The sequence below is a fragment of the Electrophorus electricus genome, chromosome 4 (assembly GCF_013358815.1).
Source record: "Electrophorus electricus isolate fEleEle1 chromosome 4, fEleEle1.pri, whole genome shotgun sequence".
NCBI lineage: Eukaryota > Metazoa > Chordata > Actinopteri > Gymnotiformes > Gymnotidae > Electrophorus > Electrophorus electricus.
In genome coordinates, this window is record NC_049538.1 from 11,102,540 (window position 1) to 11,114,800 (window position 12,261).

At 46.4% G+C, this 12,261-nt stretch overlaps 1 protein-coding gene across 1 annotated transcript; it reads right to left on the reverse strand.

The window, feature by feature from the left end:
• Positions 1-280: 280 nt before the first annotated feature.
• On the reverse strand, positions 281-11,710 carry LOC113589490 (probable G-protein coupled receptor 149). Its single transcript, XM_027029180.2, has 4 exons — positions 10,426-11,710; positions 9,858-10,041; positions 9,278-9,750; positions 281-2,773 (listed from the first exon to the last, which is right to left on the reverse strand). Exons 1-4 carry the CDS (start codon positions 11,461-11,463, stop codon positions 2,153-2,155), a joined length of 2,316 nt encoding a protein of 771 aa, XP_026884981.2. The 5' UTR covers positions 11,464-11,710; the 3' UTR covers positions 281-2,152.
• Positions 11,711-12,261: the final 551 nt, after the last annotated feature.

Here is a 12,261-nt window from a genome sequence, read left to right on the forward strand (position 1 = left end):
AGAAACAATTCCGCTTTGCACCGGGTTGGCTTTTACATATTTCATACTCTTCTTCACAATTTAGTGCAAAACCTTTTAGATTTAATTGCATCACACCATAAAATGAGCTGAGTGGACAGGACACTCCAGACCCAGCGGGACACTCCAGGCCCAGCGGGACACTCCAGACCCAGCGGGACAATCCAGACCAGCGTCCACCAGATTGCGTTTGCTGATTTGGAGAGTCTCCATTTATTATATGAATGATGACTAAAACAAAGATGGTGGAAACATCCCAGCGTGGCATTAGGTCGATGCGTTTCCTTTATTGAGAATATTCAACACATAACATGTTAGCACACGAGGCCTTGGCTAGTTTCCTGCTTAAAGTAATGCTGCTCACCTTAAAATCAAATTTATTTCAAAACAAACAAACAAACAAACAAACAAACACAATATACTCCTTTTTATGTAAACATTGGGCAGAAAAGATCTAATATGAACTGATAATCCAGTGTCTTTAGTATCAGTGGAGCTCGTCGACGATGTGTGCAGCTGAGAATCTCTTAGCCATTTCCAGAAGAACAGTTGTACAGTTTTACAAACAGCACGTTCCACAGCATGTCATATATGAAGGAACAGAGGTGGTGCAGGTGTCGCCTCCCGGGTCTACCTACTTGACACCAGGAGCTAAATCTCCCACTGAATTACCTTAACATTCTAGTAGCTGCATTTGTGGGGATGCAGAATGTAAGTGTTGTCTGGGTTGCATTTCTGGTGGCTAATGCACTGGGGTGAAAGGTCAGAGGTGAAAAGAGCAGGTCCTAAGTGCCTCGAAATGAATATTCATTTGCACTTTCATGAGGAGTTAAAATTATGCATTTCTCTCTGTGGAAAATTGCATTTGCGGAACGGTTAATGTGGCAGAAAAACCTCTCTCTCTCTCTTGCCTGCTTGTACAGTAGATCTGACATCAGAGCACATGTGCACCCATGGAGTGTCCTGTTTGCCTCTCTAATGGCTGTAGACGTGTGGTTAGCGCTCTAACCATTAGCTGTAGGCGTGTGCGTGTGCATGTGTGTGTGAGGGAGAACCAAACACGGGAGGGTGGGAAACACAGCTCAACGAAACACATAAAGCAGCAAGCTTACATATAAGTAATCAGCCATATCATACTTACACATAGAGAAACCTACATTCACACATACACACATGCATATACACACAAACACACACACACACACACACACACACACACATACATACACAAGATGACTCAGACAGAAAATCTGTCCCAAATGGTGAATCATTAGGGAATCTTCCACAGAGCCACGCTGGGGTAATATTTCTCATCAGGGAAAACTCATCGTGCTGATTGATATCCACAGTCGGCTTTTTGTCTTCCAGGTTCCCATATGGCCTGTGCCTGAGGTTGAATACTAAAATGTATTTAAACTAATTTCTCTTTCTGCTCTCTCTCTATCTCTCTCTCTTACACCCACGCCCACACACAGACATAAAAACGCACAGACACAGTCCTGTTCCTCCCTACACCCCCCTGCTCTGCACTGTAGTTTCCATTTTGGTTTTTGTGCATAAACAGCGAGGACAGTTAGCCTCCTTCTACCTTCAGTCCTCCCTCGGAGGTTCCAGCCACAACCGTCTCTGCCTGTTCCGCGGGCCAAGGACGGCGGGATACCACCAGACAGGATGAACGCTTAAACGATGACCTTCGCGTCCTCCCGCCTGTGGCCGAGCACGTACCTTTAGCGTTTTCTCAGTCACACTAACCTTTTGAAAGTCCCTTCCCCCTCCCAATCACTCTTCTCTTCTCTTCCCTCACACTCTCTTTTTCTGTAAAGCCAAGCTACTCTTTCCTTCTTTAGCTTTCACACAATCGGAGTAGCATTGCCACACTTCTAGCTTGCAACAGCAGACATCTGAAAAGTAACCATCTCCTGACAGGCTTTTACCTCTCTGCCTTCTTCCCTACATCTCTGAGATTTCTTTCTTGTTCCCCTACTCCTGGTCTACTTTGTTCCCTTTACCTTGCCTGCTTCTGTCTCCAAAATCCCATCCTTCCCAAGCCCATCCTCACAATCCATAGTCTCCCACTTCTCTCAAATCCATGTGTGACATGTCCAGAGTCCCTGCCATCCAGCCCGGCGGAGTCCTAAAGCAGGCGGCGGTCCTCGTCTCCTGCGTCTCCCGCCTGCCTCTGGTAGACCTCGTTGAGGAGCTGGATCTCCTCCCGGTAGCCACCGGCGTCCAGCCGCTGCCGCTGGCTGTTCTGGCGGTGGGCCTCCACCGTGTCGGGGATGTGGATGTTGATGCCGTCGGCATCTGGGCTGGAGCCAGGGATGAGCAGCGAGTATGAGGCCGTCTCGCCCAGGTCGCATGACACGAAGCGGTTCTCGCGGCGCGAGTAGCGGAGCGACGGCGAGCGCGCGTGTGCCGACGACTGGCTGATGTTGGAGACGATGGACACGCTGTCCATGGCCTCCTCATTGTCGCAGATCTCCAGGACTTCCAGGTGGATCTTAACGTTGGTGTCGGCCACGCCCCCGACGTCCGACGCCGCCGCCCCGCCACCCCCGGGCTCCTCCCCGCTGGGCTCGTGGCCCACCGATTTGGAGCGGTACACCTCCACCTTCCTGGCGCCATTGGGGGAGATCTTGAGGCCGTCGCTGCTGACCTCGTAGGTGGAGAGGGAGAGCGTTTTGCCTGTGGGTGCGTGGAGAGACACCGTGCCCTGGATGGCACACAGAGGAATGGCCAATCCTCCCGCAGACTTCTGAAACACAGCCAAACATTCCCCAGTCAGCATGGGACAGTCTGGGAAGATCAAGGCTATTGTTTTCAGTCATTAAGCATAGTCTTGGCTAATGGGTAGAAAAATGTATCTGTGTGTGTGTGTGTGTGTGTGTGTGTGTGTGTGTGTGTGCGTATACATGCACTTTTCTTGCTAAAAGCCCTCATTAACAAGATGGTGGAGGAAAAGCTACAAATGGAGGATGATGAGAACCGTTATCTAGGGATGTAGACGAGATATGTAACATAGAGCTCTAAAGCACAGGCAGAGCTCTCACTCTCACTCTCTCACTCTTACTCTTTCACTCACTCTCACTCTCTCACACTCTTACTCTCTCACGATTGCTCTCCCACTGTCTCACTCACTCTCTCTCACTGTCTCACTCTCCCTCTCAAGCTTAGGCAATAAGAACAATGAGTCTGATCTCAGTGAAACGACACGAAAAATGAATCCGATCTCAGCATTCCGACCTGCTTCTGAAGGCAACCTAGGAAGAGCAATACACTTCTAATTAAAGATGCAGGAAGAATAATCATCAGTCATGGAGGCAGACTGCAGTTTGTCATAGTGCTCAGGCCCTTGCCAGAGAGCACTCATTAACATAGATACATTCTAAATCATTTCAGTGATTACAAGATGCATTGCAATGACTTGGTGTCATTTAACAAGGACAAAGCACCACTGTGAAAAATGCCCTTATTAAGTAAAAAATAAACAGGTAATCAATTGAAAAACACACACATTCCCCCGACAAAATGTCATCAGCAACGTTTAATAAGCAGGTTGAATTTTTTTCTGTTTAACTCTCAGACACCAGCACAGGCGGTGGGGTCCAAGAAACAGCAGGACTCTAATCGACTCATGGCGGGGTGTCTAAGCACAGGCTGTTCCAACCAATCAGGCTGTAAACATATCTGTCATCTCTGCTGCCCTCCAGTGAGAACACAGTCCCTGGGGCCGCATCGCACCTGAGCTTCCCACAGTGGCAAAGCAACATAGTCCGGCCCCACTCCCCCAGTATCTGTAGGTGACACAGCAGGAATTCAGGTCACATGCAATGCTGCAAAGCTGAGCATTCTCCTCTGACCATGCAGGTGCGCTCAGGGCCTTGGGGAAGGGGGTCGTAACCTTTGCCCTCTGAAAAGCGACACCGTCGCCTGATATTGGGAAAAGGCATTGACAGAACTGCTCTTCTGTTTGTTTCAAAGAAAGATTTCCTTTAGGCTTTGTGCAGTTGTCTTGATCATCTTTAATCGGATTACCAGCAGCATTTCAAATGGATGAGCTGCAGAAAACTGCTGCGCTGCTGGAACTGAGGCCACTTCCCTCGCTGTCTGTGAATTATTCAGATGCGATTATTCGACCTCCATTGCATTTGACCGTTCCCTCTCGTGGAAAATCATCTCCCTCTGGTTTTATCTTTATTTATTATACCTAAGGAGGAGGGGACGCAGCATTGGTAGACTGCCAAATTAAGGGCATGCGCGGCGTTCACTGAAGAGGCAGGGGAACGGCGCGGATGAAGTGGGCAGCTTGGTGGGCGAATGCACACCAGAACCCAGAGATGCACACGGTCCACAGGTCTCTCTGATCTAGAGATGAGAGGAAAACCTGGTCCACCATTAGCCAGTCCGAGAATTACTTTCACACACAGTAGAATTCGTTATACCAACACAAAAATGAAAATATTTAAAAATATGTATGGTTTTAAACGCTTTAAATAATAAATCCTGACCCAGAAAGGTTCTTAAGGAAATGCAAAGCATTGCCTGCAATGCAGAGAAACATTTGTTTTTGGAAGAAAAATTACACTCAATTTTCTTTTTGCCATCAGAACAAATTGGCCAACTGGGTATGACGGCATTTTACACAGGATCAGGAAAGATGACGCTGTGCTGGATAATTCAGAACCGTTACGCAGGATCAGAATACATGAACCTGTACTGGAGCTGTGCTGACTGATTCTGACCCATTACGCACGATCAGAATACATGAACCTGTACTGGAGCTGTGCTGGATAATTCTGACCGTTACGCAGGATCAGGATACCTGAACCTGTACTGGAGCTGTGCTGGATGATTCTGACCCGTTACGCAGGATCAGGATACATGAACCTGTACTGGAGCTGTGCTGGATGATTCTGACCCGTTACGCAGGATCAGGATACATGAACCTGTACTGGAGCTGTGCTGAATGATTCTGACCCATTACGCAGGATCAGAATACATGAACCTGTACTGGAGCTGTGCTGGATGATTCTGACCCGTTACGCAGGATCAGAATACATGAACCTGTACTGGAGCTGTGCTGGATAATTCTGACCGTTACGCAGGATCAGGATACCTGAACCTGTACTGGAGCTGTGCTGGATGATTCTGACCCGTTACGCAGGATCAGGATACATGAACCTGTACTGGAGCTGTGCTGGATGATTCTGACCCGTTACGCAGGATCAGGATACATGAATCTGTACTGGAGCTGTGCTGGATGATTCTGACCTGTTACACCCAGCATGCAAAATGTCAGCGAAGGTACATATGCATCGTCTGTTGGGAAAAAAAAAGAAGTGAAAAAAAGGAGAAATAAAACCCTTTTGTATAATACTCCTGAAATGAAATATATGCTATGATGGTTTGAAGCAGGATCATTTCAGGTCAGATAAACTGTTTACACTTCTAAAGAGAACCTTTTTCAGGACAGATGAAAACTTTAAGCCAGTGAACTTTTGCGTTTTCTATGAATTCAAATGGCTCAATGCAGCACTCTTTTTCTAACCGGATGCATTATGTACTTTCTGCAGCTCAGATGTATACCGCAATTCATCTAACAGGTTGAATCATATTTGCAAATATAATGCTTCAAACACATCATTGGCAGGGCCTGTGGGCTTCATCCATCAGACAGCTCATGACAGCAGAGGCGGAGATGACAGTAGAGGAGCTGACAGTAGAGCAGAAAATAGTAGAGGAGCTGACAGTAGAGGAGATGATAGAAGAGAAGATAGTAGAGGAGCTGACAGTAGAGTTGAAGATAATAGAGGAGCTGACAGTAGAGGAGAAGATAGTAGAGGAGCTCACAGTAGAGGAGAAGATAATAGAGGAGCTCACAGTAGAGGAGAAGATAGTAGAGGAGCTGACAGTAGAGGAGAAGATAGAAGAGAAGATAGTAGAGGAGCTGACAGTAGAGGAGAAGATAATAGAGGAGCTCACAGTAGAGGAGAAGATAATAGAGGAGCTCACAGTAGAGGAGAAGATAGTAGAGGAGCTGACAATAGAGGAGAAGATAGAAGAGAAGATAATAGAGGAGCTCACAGTAGAGGAGAAGATAATAGAGGAGCTCACAGTAGAGGAGAAGATAGTAGAGGAGCTGACAGTAGAGGAGAAGATAGTAGAGGAGCTGACAGTAGAGGAGAAGATAGTAGAGGAGCTGACAGTAGAGGAGAAGATAGAAGAGAAGATAGTAGAGGAGCTGACAGTAGAGGAGAAGATAATAGAGGAGCTCACAGTAGAGGAGAAGATAATAGAGGAGCTCACATTAGAGGAGAAGATAATAGAGGAGCTCACAGTAGAGGAGAAGATAGTAGAGGAGCTGACAGTAGAGGAGAAGATAGTAGAGGAGCTGACAGTAGAGGAGAAGATAGTAGAGGAGCTGACAGTACAGGAGCTGACAGTAGAGTTGAAGATAGTAGAGGAGAAGATGGTAGAGGAGCTCACAGTAGAGGAGAAGATAGTAGAGGAGCTAACAGTAGAGGAGAAGATAGTAGAGGAGCTAACAGTATAGAAGAAGATAGTAGAGGAGCTCATGGTAGAGGAGAAAATAGTAGAGGAGCTGACAGTAGTGGAGATGATGGTAGAGGAGCTCCCTTGCAGCAGTGAGTCATGACTCAGAAGAAACCGGCTTGAGCGAGCAGCCACTTGTGGTGTATTTGGCTGTGAATAGACTGTCTTTTGGCTGTGAATGAACTATGTTTTGACTGTGTATTATACTGTATTTTGGTTGTGAATGAACTGTGTTTTGGCTGTGTATATACTGTGTTTTGGTTGTGAATGGACTGTGTTTTAGCTGTGTATATACTGTGTTTTGGCAGTGGATGTACTGTGTTTTGGCTGTGGGTGTACTGTGTTCGCCATGCACACAGTTCCCAAATAGACTCTGTTTTATTAGCAAGGTCTGGCAGTGGTGAACAACAGAACAATAATATCTGCTCTGTTGAACAAAATGCAGCATATGGAGCCTCAGTTTCAACACTCCTACAACCAAGATAATTTTGAACCGCATAACCACATTTCAAATAACTTATAGCACAGTTCTGATACCTTTTTATCTTACAGGTAGAAGAAAAAGAAAGGAAAAAACTTAAGGATCTGCCCTGATTCTAAAAGCCATGAGAGAAATGACATCCTCACCATCCCAAACATCACATTAGGAATCATGACTGACTGTCTGTCAAAGCCCAGTACCAATACGCTCGAGGGGAAACCCTTCCTGTCAACACGCTAGGCTGAGCATAAAACCTCGCCCTTCCCACGTCCTATTCATCCCACAATATTTGTTCTCCCTTCACACTCGCTACATTCAGTGAGTTCATAACGTGTGAAACCCTTTCATCATCGGGTTAAAGCTTTATCTGTCCAGGTATCCGCTTGGAGCAGCAGGCGGAGAAATGATCAGGCAGGGCCTTCATTGGCTCATCTCCTTTACCCGAGGGTAGGGAGAGAGGTTTAATCAAACCCTACTTCAGCGTGAGGAGACACGACTCTGCCGAAGCCTTGATTAGGAGTATTAATCACAGCTGGGCATATTGTGGATGGAAATAGATTGGGGCCACGTGGGACTGTCATGTGTGCGGGGGCGGAGGTGTCGCAGAGAGGCGTGGGTGTGAGGTGGGGGCTCCTGCCTCCCATCCCAGAGAGGATCCCCGATGCTCTGGTGCACCAACGTGTGAAGCTCCTTCCATTTCCCTGTAACGCTGTGGTGGCGGTGGTCCAGCGATGGGCTGGGTGCAGGGAAGCAGGCGTGAAATGCCTGTGAACAGTGTTCCACTGCACGCGTGCGCGCATGGGCCGAATTGCTAAGCGAGTACTTGTGTTTGTGCGTGTGGGCATCAAAGTCCATCTCAGTGAGACCTGCAAAAACTATATAATCTTATCACATCTCTATGAAAATGTATACAAGTGCTCATGTGTACATGTGCTTATGTCTATATATATTTATACGCTGTCTGATACACTAGGCCTGTGGCTGCAGGGATCCGGAATCGATGCAGGTTTGCACACTCCGTTGCCCCAGCCTCCTGACCTTGCCTATGGAGACGTGACTCTAATGAGCTGAAATCCATATTGCCTATAAACTCTCTCTGCTCACAGCATGCTGAGTTATAGAGATCACATATTTAATAATATTTTTGCAAAAATTCGTCACAAGGTTCTTTCCCTTTGTGTCTTGTCAGTGGTCATATTCTTGCATAAATGCAAAGAGACAAGATGATTTATCCAGGCCCAAGGTAACAAGTATTAAGGTGTTTTTGGTTTTTTTTGTGCAAAAATGTTTATACATTCTTGAGAAATGTAATAGGTTTTTATGACACTGAAATTTTGCCACTGTACATCTAACTACAACACTCTGCACTGATGTATGCCAAAATGATTTACTTAACATTATGCAAAAGAAGCTCTAACTTTATGCACCAAAATGTTTTTAAAAAGATCATAAAATTGACTAAGCGAATCCTTTTCTTGCATTCCAACATTGTTTCCAAGAGATGATTTATCAATGCAGAAAAAGATTCATTTATACTTTGATGATTTTCTAATAATAAAAAATGCCTTGGTTTTAAAATATTTTTCAACTAATCTATTGTTAGGCCATTATATGTAATTTATTGCCAAATGTTGACTGTAGATTACCAATAAGATTATGGAATTACTGATGGCATACTGAAGGAGAGTACTGTGATTTCTTTTCTATATCAATAATGGCACCACTAAAAGTAACAAACCATACATTTTCTAAACTTTTAAAAATTTTACTCCCACTAAACATCTGTTGAATGTAAGAAAAAAGATAGATGTTGCACACTTAAAAAACTGTCCAAAAAACTGTAACTGGAGGCAGCCATTTTGTTTGATTGCTTAATGCATGGCCTTATCTAATATTTTTTCTATGAAAAATGTTGCAGTTACAAAGTTTAAAGTGAGGTAAAGTGGGAAATGCAAGTAGAATTAAGTGCAGTTTTTCTGCAGCTGTGGGTCTCTGCGGACAGTAATAGAATGACTGAAAACTGCTTTGGCAGTGTGGACATATGTGGGAGAAGGCATGGTGTATGTGCGTGCGCCTACAGTGTTTAATTAAATCTTACATTTGTTCATTTAAGTTATGACTCCATGATTTGATAGGTTACTTAGTTAAGAAACCCATACGCTACTGATTTCCGTTTGGACAGGCCTCTATGAAGCTCTGAAATGATAAGACATGTCTTGGACCTACCTGTCTTGGAGTCCTTTCCGATTTGCTCCGACACCACTCCCAGTCCGTCAGTTCGATGTTGCGACACTCTTCGTGGGACAGCCTCCTCTCTGGCCCGTCAAACACCGACGATGAGTCGAGGTTGAGGTCTTCGCGGTCGCAGGCCGAAACGGGACTGGAGACGCTTCCAAAACCGTCGCCTTCTCTCGGGTTCTGCTGAGGCGCGCCTTCCGCCTTCGCCGCGGGGGCGACGTCGTCCAGCAGCAGCTCGCCGCGGAGGGAGCTGTCCTCCGCCACCGTGGTCCTGAATTCTCGGCTCGCGAGGCTCGCAATCCTCCCGCTGTCCAGCACCGCGACTCGGCTTTCCGAGAAATCGCAGTTGTACAAGCTGTCGTAAGAGGGCTTTTCAACGGAAGGAGACGTGGCGCGAGATATCTTGTAAACGCCGTAGCCTTGTTGGAACGAGAGGTTAAATTCAAACCTCCGTTTAGACGCTGTAAAGACACGAGAAGAATTGCATTACATTTCATGATTATAAGCAGAATCCCTGCCATCAAACGACTGTCAGTGTGTCTATCAAATGATCCACCGAAACGCTCACTCGCGCTCTTGGCGGGGCCCTTATCCCGGCGGCAGTTGATGAAGCACCCGCAGGGAAGATGGATCCAGCGCTCGGAGAGAACGAAGACCGGGGTGACCGCAGCGGAGAGCAAGGTCAGGAAAAAACACAGGGTCTCCAGAGACGCGCTGTGCATCTGAACAGCGTGGCTTACGAGTATCTGGGCCTGCAAAAGCAGCGTAAAAAAAACCAATACAGACGGTCAACTTTTGGGTTAAAAACAATAGCCTCTATACCTCAGGGACAGTGTTATTATACAGAAACCTACTGCAGCCCAAGCGTGCCAATCTTTTTTACGTACAGTTAAAAAAAGGCTGTGCAGCTCAGTCTACAACAGCGCTATTATGATTGAAAAAACAAACAAACTTGTGTACTGCACAGGCTGATGACAGCAGAACCTAAACCGTATCGTGCTGGTGAGTAGAGATCAAGCAAATTTATACTACTAAAGATTACAGTTCCCAGTGTTGCATTCCAGCTGGCGGCGTTGGCTATTATACTTCCAGCACTACACTTGACCGACGCATGCATACTTCCCTATTAGTCTCACCATCATTGGCATCCACAGGACGATTCGGGCCATCGCCAGAACCATTGAGAAGCGTTTCTGCGCGAAGACCACTGGGGAGCGTCGCGCGCTCTGGGCACCGACCTTTCCAAACCGGTCCGTTTTAGGGGACGAGCATGAATAGGACTCGTCTTTATTTTTCAAACCGCCCGAATGTGAACTGAATTCACCGTACGCTCCAAAACTTTTCTCCAAGCTATCCCGAGAAAGAGACGGGATCTCACAGAGCGGATCAGAACCGTCCGCGCCCAGTGCTGCGCCGAAATAACTTGGGTGAAATGTTTTCAAGGTTTCCGCGGAGCATAACAGCTGATAGGTAAGAGGTACTGAGCACACCACCAGACCGCAGAAACACAGAGAGTACAAAACAAAAAGGAGCAACACGTAGAAGCTATCACTCTCCGGGAGACAGCCCAGAGAGGCAGGGGTGAAGCGACCCCAGCCGCACACCGGCAACATGCTGACCGCCAGGCTGACGGTCCACACCACAGCCACTGCCCACAGCACTGCGCGAGGGCGACAGCTGTTCTGGTACACTCCAAACCGCTTTGTCACATAAAAAGTGTAGGCTACGATGAGGCAAGCTTTCATATTGCTTGACAACCCTTGGAAAACATACAGGAGTCCGGATAAAGTGCATATCGTTCCTGACCGACCCGTACTGTCTCTCCTCCACTGGAGGACCATGAAAAGCGACAGCGGAACGAGGCTGATCAGGTCATCTATGGACAAGGAAGCCACAATTAGGCATATCGAAGACTTAGTCCTCATTCTAAGCAAAGATCCGAGCGAGTAGAAACCTCCCACGCAGATAACAGTGGCAATAACAAAAGATAAGCCAAAAAGGGTTCGCCAGTTCGCGTTGGCCGAGTCCACGTTATCGGAAATCTCCGTGATAAGGTTGCTGTTATTTGGCGAAGGCGAGGAGTGCGTTGCCGACATTTTCATGTAGCCCAACTTTGCCGACTTGTGTTCTTGCGTTCGCTCATGCAAGTGCAAACGCTTTCGAAACAAGCGCATTAAAGTTTGACTTCTTGACGTTACAGAGGGTACTATTGTCAGTCCTCAGGAGAAGAAGCACACGCACGTTTTTCATTTGTCGATTGGACGTCCAAAGCTTTTTAGAAAGTGGCCTGACTCCAGTTCAGTGCAGCGCGGTGGTGTGTAATCTCTCTCCGACGGTGTGGCTGATAATAATGCCTACGTATCACCGCCTTGCGAGCAGCGGAGCGCGCGGAACAGATTGCTATAGTATGAATGAGCTCGCGCGTTCACTCAAACCACGGTCTCGAGCGGTTTGTACAGGGAACAGCAACGCCCCTCCTACTCCACTTTCCCTCACCCCTCGCCTCTGAATGAACTAGTGTGTGTGTGTGTGTGTGTGTGTGTGTGTGTGTGTGTGTGTGTGTGTGTGTGTGTGAGCGAATGAGTGAGAGAGAGGTTTGTGAGAAAGAAGGTACAGGACTAAAAATGTAAGATAACAAATGTGTAAAAATGTGTCCCAGTTCACGGTTGTTAATTTCTTATGTTTGAATACTTAAAGTGTCGAGACACAGTTCTTTACATTGAACAAGTCCGGGATTCCTACATCACCATACTCAGAGGTTTGCTAATTGTCTTCTCATAGGCCTACACAGACTATAGAAATCTGCTCTTAATAACATGCATATCCATATAAAAAACCTGAGCAAAACTTCCCACCTTCTTTGTGTATAACACATACGCACATTTTAAAAAATGAAGCTCATATACAATTTCATAAAGAATAACTATTTTTTTAAAATTCGAGACATTGCCATCCATTTTTACAGCGTTTAA